General features: G+C 38.4%; 1 protein-coding gene and 1 long non-coding RNA gene across 9 annotated transcripts in view; one reads left to right on the top strand and one right to left on the bottom strand.

The window, feature by feature from the left end:
- Positions 1-23100, bottom strand: part of LOC124076022 (cell division cycle and apoptosis regulator protein 1) — a 194266-nt gene that overhangs the window by 158923 nt on the left and 12243 nt on the right. For all 8 annotated transcript variants that reach the window (XM_058577940.1, XM_058577943.1, XM_058577941.1 and 5 more), the window contains exon 2: positions 20437-22439. In XM_058577940.1, the coding sequence (XP_058433923.1) occupies positions 20437-22320 (1884 nt within the window). In that variant the 5' untranslated portion in view covers positions 22321-22439. The remainder of the gene's footprint in view (positions 1-20436; positions 22440-23100) is intronic.
- Positions 1-23100, top strand: part of LOC124076021 (uncharacterized) — a 133821-nt gene that overhangs the window by 107393 nt on the left and 3328 nt on the right. The window lies entirely within an intron of this gene.

Raw genomic sequence — 23100 nt, forward strand, 5'->3', positions numbered from 1 at the left:
TAACCAGCACCTCACAAACATTTTCAAAAAACTCCACATCATGTACAATCACAAGAATGGGATCCTAATTAGAATAAATTATATTCCATGTATGTATGTCAAAATACACTCTACTGTCAGGTATGTCTAAAATAAAGAAAAATAAACTTTAAAAAATTTAAATTGCATTCCTGTGAAATAAACCTGTAAGATTCTTTTCCTTTCTTTTTTCCCCTTCTTTCTTTTTTTCTTTTTTTTTTTTTTGCTTGGTTTTTTGGTGGTATTGGGGGTTGTATCCAGGGGTGGTCTTCCACTGAGCAACACAACACCCCCAGTTCTTTTCATTTTGTATTTTAAGATCAGGTCTTGTTAAGGGGCTCCTTCAGCTGCTGAGGCTGACCTCAAACTTGGGATCCTCTTGTGTCATCTTCCTGAGTCTCTGGGATTATAGGTGTATGCACTACACCCAGCTGAACCTAGGATTCCTTCCAAGTTCCGCAGTCTAAAAGACTGCAGTAGTACTCTCCCCACAGTTATCCCTCAACCAGGCCAACTGTTGATTGCACTCCTATCCATCCTGTCTGGGCCCTAAACATTTTCTTTAAGGACATGGGGAATGCCTTCCAAACCAAATCCTCTAATCCTGCATCAACTCTATGGCCCTAGACAATTTACCAAGTCTCTATAAGCCTAAATGTCCATTCATAAATTGGGGGCATAATATACATTTCATAAGACTGCTGTTAGATTAAATGAGACACCATATGCCAGATATTACTACCTGCAGAAGGAAAGAGAAAAAATAATTTGAGCCAATTCAATCAAACCAGTGAGGTTTCTATACAATAAAGTTCACTTTTTGGATTACAAAAATGAAAAGAAATTCAGCCCAAGCAACTAGATAAAAAAATGAAATATAGAATTACTCAAAATTAAAAACTTTAAAATTAAAAACTTGTTTCAAACATTAGCAAAACAGTGAAAAGATATCATAAAGAGAAAATACTTGGGGCTGGGAACGGTGGTACACACCTGTAATCCCAGAGGCTCAGGAGGCTAAGGCAGGAGGATCAAAAGTTCAAAGCCGGGGCTGGAGTTGTGGCTCAGTAGTAGAGCACTTGCCTTGCATACATGAGGCACTGGGTTCAATCCTCAGCACCACATAAAAACAAACAAATAAATAAATAAAATAAAGATATTGTGTCCATCTATAACTAAAAAAAATTTGAAAAAAAAAAAAATTCAAAGCCAGCCTCAGCAGTTTAGCCAGGTGCTAAGCAACTCAGGGAGACCCTGTCTCTAATAAAATACAAAATAGGGCGAGGGATGTGGCTCAGTGGTCGAGTACCCCAGAGTTCAATCCCTGGTACCCCCTCAAAAAAGACAGAAAATACTTGGAAATTATATATTTTAAAGGGGGTATAAAATCCACAATACATAAAGAATTCTTGACAGTCAAGGACAAAAATATTTTTTTTGGAGGGGTGGTTAAGAGATTGAACCCAGGGCTTGAATGCTAGGCAAGCATGCTACCACTGAACTACATCCCCAACCACAATTAACTAATTTAAGGAATAGGTGAAGAGCAAGATATGTCTCCATATAGAAATGGCTTATTAGCATAAAAAAAGGTAACTCAACTGCATTAACTATTAGAGAAATGCAAATCAAAACCAGAGTTAAGACAGCTTGGTGGCAGGCAGAGGTAAGAAGGTCAAAAGTTTGAGGCCAACCCCGGAAAACTTAGCTAGAGACAGTGCTTCCAAATAAGAAATAAAAGTGGCTGGTGATGTAATTCAGTGGTAAGCACCCCTGAATTAAATTCTCAGTGGCGAAAAATAATTGTTTAATTCATTTTTAAAAGTGGAAACTGATGAATGGAAATACAAAATTTTAATGAGTGATACATGAAATATTCTGAGCCATCAAATACAGCAGAGTGCTGAAACATGGCAGGTGAATGATCTTTGAAACATGCTAAGTAGGATTGAAGATGTGGTAGAGCATGAGCCTAGCATGTGTGAGGCCCTGGGTTCAATCCCTAGTGCTAAAAAAGCTAAGTGAATGTATACAACCAAAGATATGAAAAATTGTGCTCTATGTATGTAATAAGAATTGTAATGCATTCTGCTGTCATATATAAACAAAAAAAAGAGAGAAAAAAGGTAGATCAATAGAGACAAAAAGCAGATTAATAGTTATCAGGGAATGGGGCGCAGGAGAACTGGTAAATGCTACATAATAGTACTAGGTTTCTATAGGGAGTAATGAAAATGTTCTAGAATTGAATAATGGCAATGACTGTGCACACCATGGAAATACAGATTACTGAATTTTGAGCTGAACACAGCAGAGCACACATACAGGATTACAATCTGAGCTACTCAAGTGGTTGAGGCGGGAGAATTGCAAATTTGAGGCGAGCTTATGCAATTACTGAGATCCTGTTTGAAAATAAAAATAAAAGGGCTGGGGATGCGGCTCAGTGGTTGAGTGCCTCTGAGTTCAATCCCTGGTACCCTCCATAAATAAATAAATGAATTTTTTTAAAGGCTGGGGGCCATACCTCAGTGGTAGAGTGCTGCTGAGTTCAATACCAATTACCACAAATAATAATAATAGTAGTAGTAGTAGCAATAATATTGGTTATTTATTTTTTGTGTGGTAGTAGTAGTAATAATAATGATTATTTAATTCTTTTGTGGTAGAAAGGGCAACTCTAATACTTGCTATTTGTGCAAAATTAAACACATTTTTTTAAAAGAGTTTATTCCTAGTCTTCGAACTGAGAATCTTCAAAAGGCCCTGGGTTCAATCTACAACACAAAAAACAAAAATATAAGAATCCTAGTCTAGACCCTCATTAAATATTAGTTTCTGTCCTCCTTTATCAGCTTCCTGTGTTTCAAGTGGAAGAAAGCTGAATTTTGTTAAAACTTATCCACTATGAAGACAGAGACCTGTGGTTGTTGGTTCTTTACAAAGGAAGAAAAAGAAAGGTGGAACACAGTTTTATTCTGTTTTCCCTGTTATACTGATTTTTGCTTTATGGTCTCAGTGTGAACAGGAAGGGTTTCTCAAAAATAGGGTTAGGTAAATAATGAGAGCAATTTAGTTTCTGTCTCCCTGTAGACAAAATCTCCCTATAATTCTGGTATTAGCTTTTATTTTTAATTGGCAGTAGTACTAGGGATTGAAATCAAGGATGTTCTACCACTAAGTAACATCCTTGACTCCTTTTCTTTTCTTTCTTTTTTTTTTCCCAGACAGGATCTCACTAAATTGTTGAGGCTGGCCTCAAACTTGTTATACTCTGGCCTCAGCCTCTGAGCTGTATTAACTCTTAGACAAATTACACATGCACAAACAAACCTGTCTCTAAATCTAACCTATATCCATTCTACCAGAAATCCCACAGCTTGGATAAACTGTGGCCTTCTACTATATTGTACTCCTATTTCCTCCTGCCTTGACCCAACATTTGCTCTGTAACAGAAAACTCACCACAAAATGGTACTGTGTATGAAATATGATATACAAATAAGCTCTATAGTGTAAATGTGTAGAACACACCAGAAACACCAAAACCCTCTCATTACATAAGAACAAGAAAACAACTGGGACATGGTCATCTCACTAGAAACCACAGCTATAATTCTGAATCACATGGGAACAGAAAACGAATTCATTCATAATGTATCCTAAGCCTCCAACATCTGCAGGAAAAATGCTCAGTAGATACTAAGAAATGGTGTATCCTGGATACTTCTGAGGACTTCAGTTATTTTCCTCTAAATAGCATGAATAAGGTGGCAAGAGGGAAAAACAGGAGAAAGTAATGAGATGAATACACAAATCTCTTCAAGGATATACCAGCATTTTAAGCAACTACCATATAGCAGATTCAGCAGCAGACTCTTTTACACATCATCTCTGCTCCTTCCTTAGCTCACCCCTGCTTCACAATAGGACGTCCTCAATGGTACAAGTAGGTACATCTCACAATGATACCACAGGGGAAAGGCTGAACTGTCACTGTTTTTCCCTTAAACACAAAATAGTTGTCAGTGCTCTTTTTTTGTTTTGTTTTGTTTTTGCTGCTAGGGATGCAACACCAGAGCCTCCCACATGTAAGGCAAGTGCTCTACCACTGAGCTACATCCCCAGCCAAAGCAGTTGTCAACTGCACTCCATTAAAGGCTGAAGAAAGCCCCATGGTTCTTTCACTTTGGGGAGTGCGGAATATGATTTATATTTTTCTGAAACCTAATAAGAACTATGGACCAACATCTCTCCAGGAAAATGCATACTACAATTTATTGCATTTGGACACCAAGGTGCACACCTGTAATCCCTGAGACTCTGGAGAATGAGACAAGATGATCACAAGTTCAAGGACAGTCTCAGCAATTTAGTGAGACCCTAAGCAACTTAGGGAAAACCTGTCTCAAAATAAAAAATAAAAAACCAGGGCTGGGGCTGTGGCTCTGTGGTAAAGCACTTGCTTTGCATGTGTGAGGCACTGGGTTTGATTCTCAGCACCACATATAAATAAATGAATAAAATAAAGGTCCATCCACAACTTAAAAAATATTTTTAAAAATAAATAAATAACGAGGCTAGGGTTGTGGCTCAGTGGCAGAGTGCTCACCTGGCACGTACGTGTGAGGCCCTGTGTTCGATCCTCAGCACCACATAAAAATAAATAAATAAAATAAAGGTATTGTGTTCAACTACAATTGAAAAATAAATATTTTTCATTCAAGTCTCCCTGGGCTCAATGCCTGGTACCAAAAGTGGAAAAAAAAAAAAAAGGGAGGGGGGCTTGGGAACTTGGCCCAGCAGTAAAGCATTCCTGGGTTCAATCCCCAGTTCAAAAAAGGAATTTTTTTCCACAGTTTTTTTTTCCCCTAATACCTTTGTTTTTATATGTTGGTGAGGATTGAACCCAGTGCCTCACATGTGATAGGCAAGTGCTCTACCACTGAGCTACAGCCCAGCCCCTTTTCATAGTTCTGAGGCAGTGGTATGGACACTGAAGTCCATCCAGATCCAGCACCTTTAATGTGGTTGCTTTTGTTCCTCTTTTTGTTTGTTGAGGGAATGGGAGAGTCAGGAGTTTCACTGCCCTCATCATCTGGATCCTGTGTCAGCCTCCTAAGTAGTTGGGACTACAGGCATGTGCCCCTGCTGGAGCTCTGTGAAGTCATGTTTTTATCATTTCCAAAACACCGTGTGAAAGACTGGTGCTGGTGTCATTTACACTAGGATCAAGTTAGTCCTAGGAATTCTTGTACACCGAACAAAAACGTGGCAAGTTTAGCAGTACTAAAGCACTAATATAGTACTAGTCATTTTCAAATTCTGATTTTCCATGGTAGCTAAAAATATATCAAATACCTAATCTGATCTGGCTAGTATCCAGTCATTACTTAGATTTACTGAAATGCTGGCTTAATCACCTTTGTAAGGGCTTTGGTAAGATGTGTGTTTGTTTGGTACCATGGATTGAACTTAAGGATGTTCCACCACTAAGCCAAGTTGCTTAAGCTGGCTTTGAATTTGTGATCCTTCTGCCTCAGCCTCCCAAGCCACTGGGATTACAGGCGGGTACCTGGCTTTCATAAGATGTTTAACAAAAAGAATCTAACAAAGACTACAGAGTTGCTTTTACCTTCCTTTTGTTGTTGTTGTTTGTTTTTAGTAATGAGGATTGAAATCAAGAGTTCCTTACCAAGATCTACACCTCCAGTCCTTTTTAGTTTTTGAGACATGGCCTCCCTAAATTACTGAGTGTCTCAGTAAATTACAAAGACTTGCCTGAACTTCCAGTCTTCTTGCCTCAGTCTCCTGAGTTGCTAGGTAAAAAACAGGTGCCTCAGGCTAAGACTACAGTTTCTTATTTGGGAAGAAAGATATTGACGTGGCTATCCAAAGAATACCTTTAGTTAAACTTCACATTTCCAAAAGTGGTAAAGAATTAGAAATCATTAGCCATTAAGTCATCAGCAAGATATTAAATATGTTGGTGGTTAATATTTAGGCCTTGAAATAACCCATTGATTGCACTGCAAGAAAACAAACAATGTGGAAAAAAGTTCACTATGCTATAGAAAACTGGAAAATGGTAAGAAACTGAAAGAAATCATTCAGCCACAAAAAAGAATGATGTTCATTTACTTAAAGAAATATTTTGCAGGCATTTAAACACCCTTTATGTTGCTTGAGTCCAAGACTTTTAGGAAAATCTGAACAATGGAACATTGCAGCAATACCCTTACTTTAAATAAAAGAAAATACAAATTTCTTACTATGCGACAACATAATGATGATACATTAAATGATGGAAACAGAAGAAAACTCCTACTTCATTTGCACAAACTTTTTTTTTTTTCTTTTGTACCAGGGATTGAACTCAGGGACACTCGACCAGTAAGCCACATCCCTAGCCCTATTTTGTATTTTATTTAGAGATAGGGTCTCACTGAGTAGCTTAGCACCTTGTTTTTACTGAGGCTGGCTTTCAATTTGCCATCATCCTGTCTCAGCCTCCAGAGCCGCTAGGATTACAGGTGAGCTCCTGGGATTACAGGTGTGTGCCCACACCTGGAGAACTATGCCATTTTTTATATGCAGAACTAATATTGGTATTAAAAACAGTTACTTGATATGATTTGCTTTTACTCCTTTTCCCTACTTCTAATTTTTTACAATGTCAATTACATTATTTAAGTTAGTATCATTATATCATTATATCATTTCCTAAAGGAACACAAGTTTCTTGTGTAAAAAACTTTGTAGAAAACTTTAAATCTACATATTTTCTGAAAAAACCTCTCCTTCTTACTGCCCCCTCCCCCCAAAAAAATCTGCTCATCCTCAGAAATAAATACTTCTAACAGTTTGGCAGGTATCCTCTCTTTTTCTTTTTCTTTCTTTCTTATCTTTTTCTTTTTTTTTTTTTGGGTGTGTGTGTGTGTGTGTGATTTTTTTTGGTACTGGGGATTGAACCCAGAGGTACTTTATCACTGAAGTACATCCCCGGCCCTTTTTACTTTAATTTTGAGACAGGGTCTCCCTGAGGCTCTCCCTAAGTTGTTTAGGGCCTTGCTTTTGCTGAAGCTGGCTTTGAACTCCAGATCCTCCTGTTTCAGCCTCTGGAGCCACTGGGATTACAGGTGTGGGCCATGGTGCCCACCTGATAACCCCACATTTTTATTTTTTTGGTACTGGGGACTGAACCCAGGGCCACTTTACCAATGAGGTACATCCCCAGTCCTTTTTTTAATTTTTGAGACAGGGTCCCACAAAGTTCCTGAAAGTCTCATTAAGTTGCTCAGGATGGACTTAAAATTTACAATCTTCCTCCTGCTGTAGCCTCAGGGATCCTGAGATTATAGCCAGGCAGCATGACACCTGGCTGGTACCATCAACTCTGCAACAACTATTCTGAAATAGAACAAAGATGTTGATCAGTAAAAGAGATTGGGAGTTGTTTTCTGTAAAAAAATAAACGTGTACCCTATTGGTGCTTCCTATTATATAATAGCTTAGTGTGGATGATATTGATGATAGATTACAATGTTTGCTAGTTTCACACAGTTTTCTTATACATAAGATGATAAAAACAAAATGGCAAGGTAAGACTTGAATCATAGTGGAATCATAATTCCAGAAGTTAACAACCACAAATAACAATCAATCAATATCAGCATAATTTTGTTGAGGTATTCAGGGTTTATGAACATAAGTACACTAGACACCAAAGATTTTGCTTCTATTTCCATCTATTTCTTTGGAGGCAGTATGCTACTGAAGTCTCAGTGTGATACAAAGAGATTCCTTAAAGGCATATTCAAAGACATATAACATCTGCCCTCAATTGAAGGAGTTGGTAGCAAAAAATTTGTTCCATATGCCATATGCAACACATCCCGAAATAAGATCCAGCTGTTTTAAAACTGAGAAAACCAATGGCCAAGTGAGACTAGACCCAGCTCAAACTCCCACCAGAAATGGTAAGATAAATAAAAGGAGTGTCAAGCAATTCTGAATGACATCTCTGGAACTAGACTGTTATCACCTGGAAAGACCCCTATAATAGTATACAGGTAGTGGATTAATTTGTGTCATTTAGCATTTCTTAATTATTAGCTTCTCAAATACAATCTGTGTAGGTAACACTCTTTTTTCCAGTAGAATTTGCCTATCTTAAGAAGATAGCATGCCCCCCCCCCCAGAAGTGGCTCAAGTTCAAGGCCAGGGTCTTAGACTCTGTCAAAATAAAAATAAAAAGGGATAGCTCAGTGGTAGCATGCCCCTCATTTCTTTCATTTTTCTTTTTGGTACTGGGAATTGAACCCAGGGACGCTTAATCACTGAGCCACATTCCGAGTCCCTTTTATTTTAAGAGAGTGACTCACTAAATTGCTGAGGGCCTAGCTAAAAATCACTGAGGCTGGCTTTGAACTTGCAATCCCCTTGTTTCAGCCTTCCAAATCACTGGGATTGCAGGTGTATGCTGCCATGCCCAGCATGCCCCTGATTTTAATCCCCAATACTTAAAACAAACAAACAAAAAATGATAGCATGGTTTTGAACACAGCACAATTTAGAGTGTTATATAATATACTCCTATTTAGTCTAACCAAACATAATATGACTTGACATTTTGAAGAGGGAACCCACACAATCTGCTCTGTCTAGTCACTCAATTAATGTTAATTAAATACATGATACCATACTAAAATGAACTAGCTAGAGACATAACTAAAGACCACACCCTCTATAGCCTATGTAGAAACACACTGTACAAACAATGCGTTTTGGTTTTGTTAGCTTTTATACACAATAAAAATTACTTGCAAAAACGTAGTCAGCCAAAATCCCTGCTCTATGTCCATAAATTCTGTACTAGGCTGCATATGTAGTCCAGAGGTAGAGTGTTTGCCTAGCATGTGTGTGAAGCCAACTTTAATCCCCAGTATAGGGAAAAAATAAAATCCTTATCTTTTAAAAATACTTCTATAGCTGTTTAATAATTACAGTATTGCATGTCTCAAAATGTTAAGTTACAACTATACATGAGGGATGCCCTAGCCAAAAGCAAATTGCTAGATAAATAAAGAAGTGATAAAAGTCAACTGAGCTCAGTGGTTTTGGCCAGTAATCTTAATAGGACTCTGAAGCAGGAGGATTGCAAGTTGAAGGCCATCTCTAGCAACGTAGGGAGATTTCTGTCTCAAAATATTAAAAAAAAAAAAAAAAAGTGCTGGAGATGTAGCTCAGTGGTAAAGAGCACCTTGGTTCAATCTTAAGCACCAAAAGGGAAAAACAAGGGGGAGATAGACTTATAGGATTTTTTACCGGGAGAAAGTATTCATTTGAATTACCTATATTTTTGAGATACAAAGGGAAAGGTAAGCTGAGTTAAGCATGACAAAAAAAAAAAAAAATGAATAATTTTTTTTCTTGACCTAAAAGTATCTCTGGAAAGTCTGAAACCTTATTGTACAATTAAAAGAAATTGTAGCCAAGCGTGTTGGTACAGACTTGTAATCCTAGCAACTGGGGAAGCTGAGGCAGGAGGATCCCAAGTTCAAACCCAGCCTCAAAAATTAAGTGAGACCCCCCCAGCAATTTAGCCAGACACTTTGTCAAAATAAATATAAACGTATAAATAAATAAATAAATAAATAAATAGGGCTGGGGATATTGCTTAGTAGTAAATATATACATCGGTTACATCCTCAGTACAAAAGAAACAAGCAAATATATTTGCTTGCCAATATTTCAAGAAACCAGGGCTGGGGTTGTGGCTCAGAGGTGGAACGCTCGCCTAGCATGTTCGAGGCGCTGGGTTTGATCCTCAGCACCACTTAACAATAAATAAAATAAGGGCATTGTGTCCAGCTACAACTAAAAAAATTCAAAAAATATATATTTCAAAGAACCAAATTAAATGGTCTTCAACCATGAGTAACACCAAAAAATATGAAATACTCAGGAATAAACAAGTTTAAATAAGGGCTGGGATGTGGCTTGCTGGTAGAGCACTTTGGCACATGTGAGGCCCTGAGTTCTGTTCCTAACATGGGGAAGAGGATTGTGGAAGTGAATAATGAAAAAGTATATATTGAAAATTACAAAATATAATTGAAAACATTCCCCCCAAAAAGAATTCCATAAGCCTTACATAAAAAGGACAGTAAGGGTATAGATATGAGGTAGATCCTTTGCCTAGTATACACAAAGCCCTGCCTTTAATATCCAACACCACACACACACACACACAAGAAAGTAACATAAAGAGGTACAATGGTCATGAACTAGAAGCTTTGTATCCAAACAAAACTGATCTCTCCAAGCAAATCCATACATTGAACATGTCATAAACAAAATCCAGCAGGTTTTTACTTTTGTTTTTGTTTGTTTATTTATTATTTTTGTGCTCAGCTTTTGTTTTTTATTGTTTGTAGGGATTGAACCCAGGTCCTTACATACGCTAAGCACATATTCTACCACTGCTCCATATTTCCAGCCCCTAAAGGAAGTTCTAATTGGAAAAATCATAGTTACTTGATGTTTTCATTTTTTAAATTTTAATTTTTGTGAATTCAACCTGGGGAACTATACCACTGAGTGACACACCCAGCCCTTTTTATTCTTTGGTACAGGGTCTTGCTAAATTGTCTAGATGGCCTTGAATTTATGAATCGCTTATCTCTACATCCACAGTCACTGGGATTACAGGTGTGGGCCACACACCTGACTTCACTTACTTGGAAAAATTTAGGAAAACTAAATATATGCATATTTTATGATCCAGCAATGCCATTCTCAGAATTAAACTCAATATATACATATATTCACCAAAGGACATGTACAGTGTTCATACAAGCACTACTGCTCATTAACAGAAGTCATAAATTATTTGTGATACATATGATGGCACACTCTACTGCAATGACAAAGAATAAGTGTAAGCAATATTACTGATGAGTCTTATAAAGAACACTAAGCAAAATAAACCATTAAAAAAAAAAATGGGTGTAGTAATAATGCATGCCTGTAAATTCAGCAGTGATTTAGGAGACTGGACAAGAAAACCCTAAATTCGAAGCCAATCTGAGAAATTTAGTGAGACCTTGTCTCAAAATAAATTTAAAAAGGGCGGGAGATACAGCTCAGTAGCACAGTGCCCTGGGTTCAATCCTGGGTTCAATTCCCAGGTTTGGGACAGTACAGAAAGTAAACAAACACATTCAACAGAAAGAACTCTTGTCTGAGAAAGGAAAGAATTACTCAAAGAATGTTGAAGGTGCTCTCTGGTCAAATGTGCAATTTCTGAGCATCAGATTAAATAATCAGGATGCTGGAGGCGTGTGTTATTGAGACTTCATAAATATATTGTTAGTCCACAAACTTCCACTCCCTAGTTTAAGCAACCATTAATGATTTTTGTCCACTGATTTTTCATCTGATAATTATTTCCATCATTTCTTCCAACTCTAATAATTATATTTAATCTCTAAGGCAGAACACAGTGGTGTACACCTATAATCCCAGCAAACGGAAAGAAAGGCTAAGGCAGGAGGAGCCCAAATTCTGACCAGCCTCAGCAATTTAGCCAGGCCCTAAGCAAAGTAGTGAGCCCTTGTCTCAAAAAAAGGTCTGGGAATGTATAGTGCCCTGGGTTCAATTCCCAGGAACAACAACAACAAAAGTTAATAAAGGATTATAATCCATTGAATATAATAAAAATCCATGAGTTTATCCTGAAAGATAAATAAATAAGCAAATAAAATGGAAAAGCTCTCCCTTAGAGGTATAAGCTAATTATTAGAGTGGGAAGAAATGATGGAAATAAAGAATCATCGATTAAAAATCAAATAGGGTAGAGAATGTTAGAGAGGGGGAAAAGATTTCTCCCATTATGGAAACAGTATGAAAATTCCTCAGAAAACTTGGAATGGAATCACCATTTGATCCAGCTATTCCATTCCTTGGTTTATACTCAAATGACTTAAAATCAGCATACTACAGTGACACAGCCACATCAGTGTTTTATAGCAGATCAACTAACTAACAATAGCTAAACTGTGAAACCAACCTAGGTGTCCTTGAATGGATAAAGAAAATGTGAGATATATGTATGTATTCTCTCTCTCTCTCTCTCTCTCTCTCTCTCTCTCTCTCTCTCTCTCTCATGTAATTCTACACAGCCTTAAAAAAGAATGAAATTATGGCATTTGCTAGTAAATGAATGGAGCTGGAGGATACCATGCTAAGCGAAATAAGCCAATCCCAAAAAACCAAAGGCAGGCCGGGCTGGGTAGCACACACCTGTAATCCCAGTGGTTTGGGAGGTTGAGGCAGGAGGATCTCAAGTGCAAAGCCAGCCAGCCTCAGCAACTCAGAGACCTTTCCTCTAAATAAAATATAAAAAAGGCTGGGGATGAATGAAGCTCAGTGGTCACACTCCCTTAGGTTTAATCCCTGATACCAAAAAAAAAAAGATTTACAAAGTCTCTATCTCACCCATAAGGAATTTGGAAATTAGTAAAGTATAGAGGTATAGCCCACTGGTAAAGCACTTACTCAAAATGCTGCAGACCCTGGGTTTAAAAAATAAATAAATAAAAAGGCATTTACCCTGAGTGTGGTGACACACCTCTGTAATCTCAGCATCTTGGGAGGCTGAGATAGGAGAATTCCAAGTTTCAGCCTCAGCAACTTAGCAAGACCCTGTCTCAAAATAAAAAATAAAAAAGTGGGGCTGGGTTGTGGCTCAGCAGTACAGCATTTACCTGCCACGAGCAAGCTGCTGGGTTCTATCCTCAGCACTACATAAAAATAAATAAAATAGGGGTTGGGGATGTGGCTCAAGCGATAGCACGCTTGCCTGGCATGCCTGCGGCCCGGGTTCTATCCTCAGCACCACATACAAACAAAGATGTTGTGTCCGCCGAAAACTAAAAAATAAATATTAAAATTATAAATAAATAAATTAATAAATGGTATTGTGTCCAGCTACAACTAAAAAAATTATAAATGAATGAATGAATAAATAAATAAATAATGATAAATTAATAAATAAAAGAGGGGCTGGAGGCTGCAGCTCAGTGGAAGAATGCTTGCCTTACACTGTGAGGCCCTGGGTTCGATCCTCAGCACAAAATAAATAGATATTGTATCCATCTACAACTGAAAAATATTTAAATAATAATACAATGTTGTAGCTCAGTGGTAAAGTGCTCTAGGGTTCAATGTCCAGTACAAAATTTTAAAAAATTACATTTACAAAGTACAAAAAGTAAATTACAATGTTGAAAGCTAAAAGATACTACCTTAACTAAGGAATCAAAATGATGATCCTAAGGGGCTGGGGTTGTGGCTCAGCGGTAGAGCATTTGTCTACTATGTCTGAGGCACTGGGTTCAATCCTCAGCACTGCATTTAAGTAAATAAATAAATAAATATCCATCAACAACTTAAAAAAAAATGATGATCCTAAATAATAAAGGAATAAATTGATATCATGTGTCTCTTCATGACTCACATTTTGTCCCCAAATTAAGGAACAAAAATAATTGATTTGAAGAGGTTGTGGAGAAAAAGGAATCCTTGGGGCTGGGGATGTGGCTCAAGTGGTAGCGCGCTCGCATGGTATGGGTTCGATCCTCAGCACCACATACAAACAAAACAAGACAAAGATGTTGTGTCCGCCGATAACTAAAAATAATTAAAATTTTCTCTCTCTCTCTTAAAAAAAAAAAAAGAAAAAGGAATCCTTTTACACTGTTGAAGGATTTTAAATTAGTACAACTATTATGGAAATCAGTATGGAGGATTCTCCAAAGACAAGGAATAGAACCACCAAGATTCAGCTATACCACTCCTTAGTTTTTGTCCTAAAGATTTAATGTCAGCATACTACAGAAATACACGCATACCCATGTTTACAGCAGCAGCACAATTCACAATACCAAACTATGTAATCACCCAAGATGCCCATCATAGGATGAATGGATTAAAGAAATGTGGTATATATACATAATGTTTAATTCGGCCATAAAGAAAAATTAAATTATGTCATTTGCAGAAAAAAAAATGAAACCAGAGACCATTATGTTAAATGAAATAAGCCAAACTGAAGGGCTGTATTTTTTTTTCTCATATGTGGAACTGAAAAAAGAAAAGTCAGAGAGATCTCATGAAAATTGAAGGGAGATCAGTATAGTAGAGGAAAAGGGACCAGAGGGGGAGAAGGACCATAGGAGAAGAAAAGGAGAAATATTGGAGAATGTTATCGACCAAATTACATTTTTATACCGTGTGCATGTAAAATATGTAACAAATACCACCATTATGTATAATTATAATTTACCAATAAAAAATATGGAAAGTGACAGGTGTGGTGGCACATGTCTGTAATCCCAGTGACTCAGGAGGATTACAAATCTAAGGCCAGCCTCAGAAACTTAGTGAGGCCCAAAGCAACTTAGCAAGACCCCATCTCATTAATCTAAATAAAGAAAAAAGGCAGGAGGTAAGCAAGAATAAAGGAACTTTGGATTGTGCAGGGGGAGTGAGGGGAGGGGAGGGAAGGGGTGGGAGGGTGTGAGTGGGAAGTATGCGGAAATGAGATGGACATTATTACCCTATATACATGTATGATTACACTACCAGTGTGACTCTACACCATGTACAGCCAGAGGAAGAAGTTGTTGTACTTCATTTATGTACAATATGTCAAAATGCATTCTACTGTTATGTATTGAACAAATTTAAAAAATAATAATAAATTTAAAATATATACGGGACTGGGGATGTGGCTCAAGCGGTAGCGAGCTCGCCTGGCATGCGTGCGGCCCGGGTTCAATCCTCAGCACCACATACAAGCAAAGATGTTGTGTCCGCCAAAAAATAAAAATAAAAAAAATAAATAAATAAAACATAGTTTAAAAAATAAATAAATTTAAAAAATAAATAAAATATATATAACAAACAAAAAGAGGCCTGGGAATGTACCTTAGTGATAAATCCCCCTAGAATTCAATTCCTAGTACCAAAAAGAAAACAAAAAAGTATGCCAGGGGCTGGGGATAAAGCTTCATGGTGGAGTGCTTGCCTCTAACACAGGAGGCCTTGAATTCGACCCCTAGCGTCACAAAAATAAAAAATTGAAAGCCATCTGGGTACAGTGATGCACATCCGAAATCCCAGCAATCTGGAAGACAAGGCAAGAGGATCAATAGTTTGAGGCCAGCCTGGGTAATAAGTTACCATGTCTCAAAAAGAGAAAAGTTGGGCTGGGGATGTGGCTCAAGGGGTAGGGAGCTCGCCTGGCATGCGTGGGGTGCTGGGTTCGATCCTCAGCACCACATAAAAATAAAATAAAGATGTTGTGTCCACTGAAAACTAATAAAAAGGATTAGCTCAGGGGTAAAGCACCTCTGGCTGCAATCACCAGAACCGCCAGCACAACAACAAGCCACTCAAGATATAAATTTATAAAACTGATTGAGTTACAAATATATTCTCTTTTGATATTCCCAACAAGTATTTATTGAGCCTTTTTTTACTGTGCTACAGGAGACAGGCACTTAGGAGAAAAAAAGTCAGCTGGTACACACATACAGTTTTGACAGAGTAAGGGGTGAGAGTGACTGGGGAGAGTGGGGTTGTCAGATAGAAAAAGCAAGATGACTATGACATGGGAATAGAGCCTGGTTTTGTTTCATTTTTTGTGTTCGTACTGAGGATGGAACTCAGGTGTACTTTACCAATGAGCCACAACCATAGTCCTTTTTAAATTTTATTCTTAGACAGCCTCTTACTAAGTTGCGGTGGCTGGCCTCAAACTTTGGATCCTCTTGCCTCAGTTTCCGAAGTAGATGGGATTACAGGTGTGTAATCCCCCACACCTGTAATATTCCATGCTAATATATTGAGACTTTATGTATAATTTGAATGCTTTGAAACTTTGTCTCTATTTTCTTTTGTTTGATTTATTTATTTATTTATTAGTTTTTGGTAAACACAGTGTCTTTATTTTTTATTTATATGTGGTGCAGAGGATCCAACCAAGTGCCTCATGCATACCAATAGAGCGCTCTACCACTGAGCCATAACCCCAGCCCTTTGTTTTATTTTGACAGAAATACATCCCATATGCAGAACACTAAATGTATTTAGGATGGAGATAGTAAGACAGCCTTGCTTGATTTCTTAACTTCCCTGCTAGCTGGTACACTCCTGACTATCTTCCGTGCATAGCCCAGAAGGCAATAAGCACTGTTGACAATAAACTGAATTCTGTAATTGTATTAACAACAGATTAAAAACAAAACAAAAAAACTCAACTAGTGGCCAAGAAAATACAAAGGATGGTGGGCTCACATCTTATAAAATTAGAGAATGTAGAAGGGTGAGAGAGGAAGGCATCAGAGCTCACTGACTTTTCTATTCTGGGTGACCATGTTTATGGTAAGCCATTGAAGCCAACATAAGAGGAGAAGCAGGTTTGGGAAAGAAGAGAACTAAAGTGCTTATATGTATTAGAGATGTTGTTTTTGGTACTGTGTCAATTAGCAATGCTACTCATCAGTAGTTTACAAGGGAGGTCTCTCTAGAAGAGATATTAATATTGCTACTGAGTGTCTTAGATGTTTGTAAACCATTTGGTAACCAGTCATATTTGTTTTATTCCCACATGTGTGAAATGACTTGTATAAAGAAAGATTACTCATTACAATAAGGTTTGTAATAACAAAATATTTTAGAAACACTTTAAATGCTCATTGATCTAGGATTGGTTAAACATCTGGGCTCTTGTTTGCAAAGGCTTAGTAAAATAAGAAATCAGCATTTTGGACTAAAATTTTAAATCAAGCCAACACAGTGGTGCACACCTGTAATCTCAGCTATTCTGGAGAAGGAGGATTGCAAATTTGAGGCCAGTCTCAGTAATTTAGTGGGACCCTATCTTAAAATAAAAAATAAAAAGGGATGAGGAGGATATAGCTGTATGTTAAATTGCTCCTGGTTCGATCTCTAGTACCAACAACTCAATAAACAAACAAGTAAATAGAATTTTAAGTCAATAGCCAGGCATGGTGGCAAACGCCTGTAATCCCAGCAGCTCAGGAGGCTGAAACAAAAGGATTAAAGCCAGCCTCAGCAACAGAGAGATGCTAAGCAACTCAGTGAGACCCTGTCTCTAAATAAAATAAAAAATCCGGCTGGGGATATGGCTCAGTGGTTGAGTGCCTCTGGGTTCAGTCCCCAATACCAAAAAAAAAAAAAAAAAAAAGGTCAAATCAAGAAAGAAATAGAAAAATGATTGAATTAAAGTTCAAAAATGCTTTTAAATCAACTCCCCCTATAATACCTGCATTTATAGTAGACAAAATGAACATAACCTCATGTGATTTAAAAATCATAAAGCCCACTGGGTGGTGCTAACACCAATAATCCAAGTGATTAGGGAGACTGAAATAGAAGGATCACAAATTGAGGCCAGTCTCATCAATTAAGCAAGGCCCTGAACAATTTAGCGAGACCCTGTCTCAAAATAAAAAATTAAAAGGACTCAAGGATGTAGCTCACTCAGCATGTCCCCCCCCCAAAAATAAATAAATCATAAAGTCCCATACTTCACAATTGTTTTATTTTATTTTATCTTTTGAACAAAGAGCCATTTTACCATGAGAGCTACAACCTCATCTCTTTCTTGTTTTTTACTAAATTATTTATTTATTCTGATTTGTTATATATGATGGCAGATCTTTCTTTTCTTTATTTTTCTTTACTTTTTTTCTTTTTCTTTTTCTTTTTTTTTTTTTTTTTGGTGACAGGGTCTTGGTAAGCTGCTGAGGTTGACCTCAATCTTGTGATCCTCCTGCACCAGCCTCTTTAGTCACTTGCAGCTGTCTTTTAATTTATTTTTAAAATTTTTATATATAAAATGTATATATTATATAAAAAGTATGTAGATTTTCGGGGGCACTCCACCACTGAGCCACATTCCAGCCCTATTTTCTATTTTGATTTAGAGACAGGGTCTCACTGAGTTGCTTAGTGCCTTGACTTTACTGAGGCTGGCTTTTCTTTTCTTTTTTTCCCCCAAATATTTATTTATTTACTTATTTTAGTTTTTTAAGTGGGCACAATTATCTATTTTACATTTATGTGGTGCTGAGGATCGAACTCAGTGCCTCAAGCATTCTAGGTGAGGACTCTATCACTGGGCCACAACCCCGGCCCACTGAGGCTGGCTTTGAACTCACAATCCTCCCATCTCAGCCTCCAAAGCCACTGCGATTACATGTGCATGTGCCACCATGCACAGTATATAATTTTTTTTAGTTGTTGATGAACCTTTATTTTATTCAATTATTTATATGTGGTGCTGAGAATAGAACCCATGTCTCATGTATGCTAAGCAAGCACTCTACCACTGAGCCACAATCCCAGCCTAAAAGATGTGTTTTGTGTTTGGTTTTTTTTTAGTTGTAGACAAACACAACACCTCTATTTTCTTTATTTATTTTTATGTGGTGCTCAGGATCAAATCCAGTACCTCACACGTTTGAGGCAAGTGCCATACCACTGAGCCACAACCTTGCCCCTGCCACAGGTGTGTTTTAAAAAATAAAAAGGGTTGGGGATGTGGCTCAGTAGTTGGAGAGTCCCTGGGTTGAATCCCTGGTGCCCCCGCCAAACAAAAAAAATGTGAGAGGCAAGACAGGCATAGAAGTGCATGCCTGTAATCCCACTGAAGCAGGAGAATGGAAAATTGGACATCAGCCTCAGTAAACTTAAGGAGACCCTTCTCTCAAAGTAAAAAACAATAAAAGCACCCCTCAGTTCAATTGCCTCCAAAAATGTGATAAGCAGTAGTTTTGAGTTTTAGCCAAGCTGTATAAAAATCTTTTAAGTAAATTCTAAATTAAATGATACTTTTACTATTATAGGTTCATAAACTTTCGTACTAAGACTTAATGTTTGTGTCATACTGAAGTTTACAAACTATTTTCACTTAATCACTAAAACCACCTTGAAATAAGCAGAACATGTAGAAGTCACCCCCTAAAGATTGAGATGAAAGCTGTTTTATTGGAATGCCTCCAAGGCAGTTTGTAGCATAAGTATGCAAAAGTATTAACTCTTCCTTTCTTTCTTTCTTTCTTTTTTAACATTTTTTTAGTTGTAGTTGGACAAAAATACCTTTATTTTATTTATTTATTAATTTTATGTGGTGCTGAGGATTGAACCCAGCACCTCACATTTGCTAGGTAAGCTCTCTACCTCTGAGCCCCAGCCCCAGCCCCAGTTTTAACTCTTTCAAAAGCAAAAAATTTAACTTATTTGGGCAGGGTTGTCATGAGGCACTGGGTTCGATCCCCGGCACCACATTAAAAAAAAAAAAAAAAATTAATAAAAGAAAGGTAGGGGCTGGGGATTTGGCTCAAGCTGTAGCGCGCTCGCCTGGCATGCGTGCGGCCTGGGTTCGATCCTCAGCACCACATACAAACAAAGATGTTGTGTCTGCCGAAAACTAAAATAAATATTGAAATTCTCTCTCTCTCTTAAAAAAATAAAATAAAAAATAAAAGAAAGGTATTTGGGGCTGGGTATTGTGTTCATCTAAACTAAAAAAAATATATTTAATTTTTTTTTAATTTCTTGGATTTTTCTGGGCTTCGAGGGAGTTAGGGAGTTAATGAATTTGTTCCACTCATATATTTTAGTCCTGTAACTTCCAAAAAAAGACGTCCATTAGCCAAAATGAGGCAGAGTAGAAATTTTAGCCAATCCAAACTTCATGCAATTTCCCTATGTCTCTATCAAATCCTATAATGGAAAACTCTATGTTCTAGTTTTCTGGGACAACTTCTAAAAGCGACCTAAGGCCAGGTGCAGTGGCATACACCTATAATTCCAGTGGCTCCAGAGGCAGGAGGTTTCCAAATTCAAGGCCAGTCTCAGCAACTAATCAAGGCCCTAAGCAATAAAGTGAGACCCCTATCTCAAAATTAAAAATACAGCTAGGCATGATGGTGCACACCTCTAATCCCAGTGGCTTGGGAGGCTGAGGCAGGAGGATGTAGAGTTCAAAGCCAGCCTCAGCAACAGCAAAGCATTGACGCTAAGCAACTCAGTGAGACCCTGTCTCTAAATAAAATATAAAATAGGGCTGGGGATGTGGCTCAGTGGTAAAGTGCCTCTGGGTTCAATCCCCAGTACCAAAAAATAACAGTTTAAAAAAAAAAAAAAAGGCAGGCAAAGGCATCAGAGCACAAGAGAATCTTCAAGTAGACCCACAAATTCTTACAGATAAAGCCAACATTTCACCAAAGTACGATGATATAGGACTGAAGCAAATCATCTCTGCACAGATCATTATACCCACATTGCAGTTGTCTCCCAGGCCTTTGACCCTTTGCTTACCTCCAAAGCCACAGATGGCTTCTTTTTCAGCTCCTCACATTTCCTCTTCTTGCAGATCTGATGGCTATTCTTTCTATTCTTGCAGTAAGTACATTCGCCACAGTTGTCCTTCTGCTGGCAGGGCTCACAGACCCCACATCGCTTTCGTTTCTTTCTTTCCAAAGTTGGTAGCAAGGTGGTAGAGGGAGAAGAGGTGGTATTGGCAACTGACACTGGCACAGATGTCCCTGTGGTGTTAACATCAGCCAAGCTGGTCATGCTAACCTGGGAATTTCCTCCTTCGGATATGCTGGGATTGGCTTGGGAGACTGGGGTCACACCCAGTGAAACAGGGGTGGAAGTGAACCCCTGAGTGTGAGCTGGCAGAAGGCTTCTTGGAACGTGCTTCTCATTTTCTACATTGCTTGCAGTTGTCCATGGAGGTATGGAACCTAACTCGGAGTTTGATGATAATTGAGGAGTGTGTCCTGAGCCCAGAGGCAAAACTGGCATAGTACTCTGGACCTCAAGCCCATATGGGACAGCGCTCTGGGGCTCAGGCCATTTGAGGTTGAGGGGAGCATTACAAGTAGCAGTTGGAAGAATAGGAAGAAAAGTAGGCAGGTCTGGGGCAGCATCCCCAACCACACCATGCATTCCTTGTTGGTTTGGGATAGTACCAAAGACTTCTCCTTGGACCGAAATAGCACCAGGAATCTCTGGTGGGTCTGGGGTCTCACGGAGAGCCTCACCATGAACTGGGTTAGCACCAGGAAATTCCCATTGATGAGGGATAGCACTGAAGGCCTGTCTTAGGGCAGAGGTGGTATCAGGAACTTCCTCTTGATCTAGGGTAGATTTGAAGGCCCCTGGATGATCTGGTTTAGCACCAAGGGTTTCTGGTTCTGAGCCTGCCAAGAGGAGTTTTATTAGAGTGTTGGGATATACAGACCCACCAAGAGACAAGCAATTTCTAACATCTAATTCAGGTATAATCTTATTAAAACTGGGAGATGGGAAACAAGTAGGTTCACTCTTCATGGGTTCCAGATAAGAATCAGTTAGCTTCAGAGATTGTACTTGGGAACCCAAATCTTCTAACTGAATGGTACTTTCAGAGGTAACTTCGGGGGCTGATCTTTGGATTAACGGAGCACCTACAGTGTCCTGAGCAAACATTCCAGGAGAATCACTGATACCATTTGATATCTGTTCAGAGAATAGTCCTTCACCACAATGTGTCCCTTCCAATGGCCCAGAAAGGATCCCTGCTGCAGGGCTACTATGAACAGGTACATGGAATTTGGTATCCTCTATCCCTTGAGACCAAGACTGAGTTGTCTCTTGACTCTCACCTTCAATTAAAGATGTATGTTGTACACTGATTAGATTCTCTATATCAGGGAGGATGAGGGGATCTTGATCTTGGATGGGGACCAAATCATTTTCTGAGCACTTTCCTCCCGTATCATTGACTACCTTATAGTCAGACTCATGTTGCTTTTCTAAACTCTTGGAAGGTGGAACTTTCTTGGGTTTAGATGTAACCACTGGGGGTTGAGAAAGCCGCCTGCTAAGAGAGGTGCTTCGGAGAGCCATTGTAAAGCCATTGCAAGTTAAGGACTCTGGGTTCTGAAAAAGAACCTCTGTCCTGTCCAAATTCATTCGGGCTGCTCCAGCTCTTGTCAGAAGGCTTCTGACTGGCGTAGGTGGTTTAGGATCTGTTTTTTTCTTAACATCTCCTTCTTGAAGGAATTGCTTTACTTTCCCAAGGCTCACAGTCTTGACAGATGTCACATTTTTGTTGGCTGGCTTGGATGTCTTCTTCAGCTGGATGTTTTTCTTTTTGGTTAAATCTTCCTTTCTGACCAATTTGGAAGGTTTTGCATGGCGGGATCGAGACATAGTTATGGAGTAGGAAAAAATGAAAGGACACAGGAAACAGAGTCATTGGTCCTTTGGAAAGTCTCACTTCTGCAGAGAATCTGGATGTATTGTCAAGTTCAGTTGCACCAGGTTTTGGTCTGAAATAATAACAATAACAAAAATATTGTAAGTCGTTCTCATTTGAAATAGAATATTTACTATTATTTGAAACTGAGAAAATGTTTACTTCCAAAGAGAAGTATAATAGACATACACAAAAATTTATACTAAGGAATTCTTTGGTGTGTGTGGTTGTGTGGTGGGTACTAGGCATCAAACTCAGAGGAGGGAGCCCAGGGCTTTGCACATGCTAGTCAAGCAATCTACTATAGGCCAAAGGAATCTTTTTTTTTTGTGTGTGTGTGTGTGTGTGTGTGTGTGCTGGGGATTGAACCCAGGGCCTTGTGCTTGTGAGACAAGCACTCTACCAACTGAGCTATATCCCCAGCCCGTCAAGGGCTTCTTTAAACCTTGAATACACAATGCTCCTTTATTTACTATGACAACTGATAAAAGTTGATGAAGTTCTTTAAGTAAGATAATCACACTAGTAGTTACATGTCATTTATACCTTTAAATCCCATTTGGATACTTTAAATTTATCCCTAAACTGGGCACTTAACAATCCCATTGGTTTGGGAAGCTGAGGCAGGAGGATTGCAAATTCAAAGCTAGCTCAGCAATTTAGCAAGGAGGAATTGCCCTTGGGTTCAATCCCTGGTACCAAAAAATAAACCAAAAACCTCTTGCCAGCTTCTC

Source organism: Marmota monax, unplaced genomic scaffold (assembly GCF_021218885.2).
Source record: "Marmota monax isolate L192 unplaced genomic scaffold, Marmota_monax_Labrador192_F-V1.1 WCK01_AAM20220418_F8-fsc00019, whole genome shotgun sequence".
In the NCBI taxonomy this organism is placed as follows: domain Eukaryota; kingdom Metazoa; phylum Chordata; class Mammalia; order Rodentia; family Sciuridae; genus Marmota; species Marmota monax.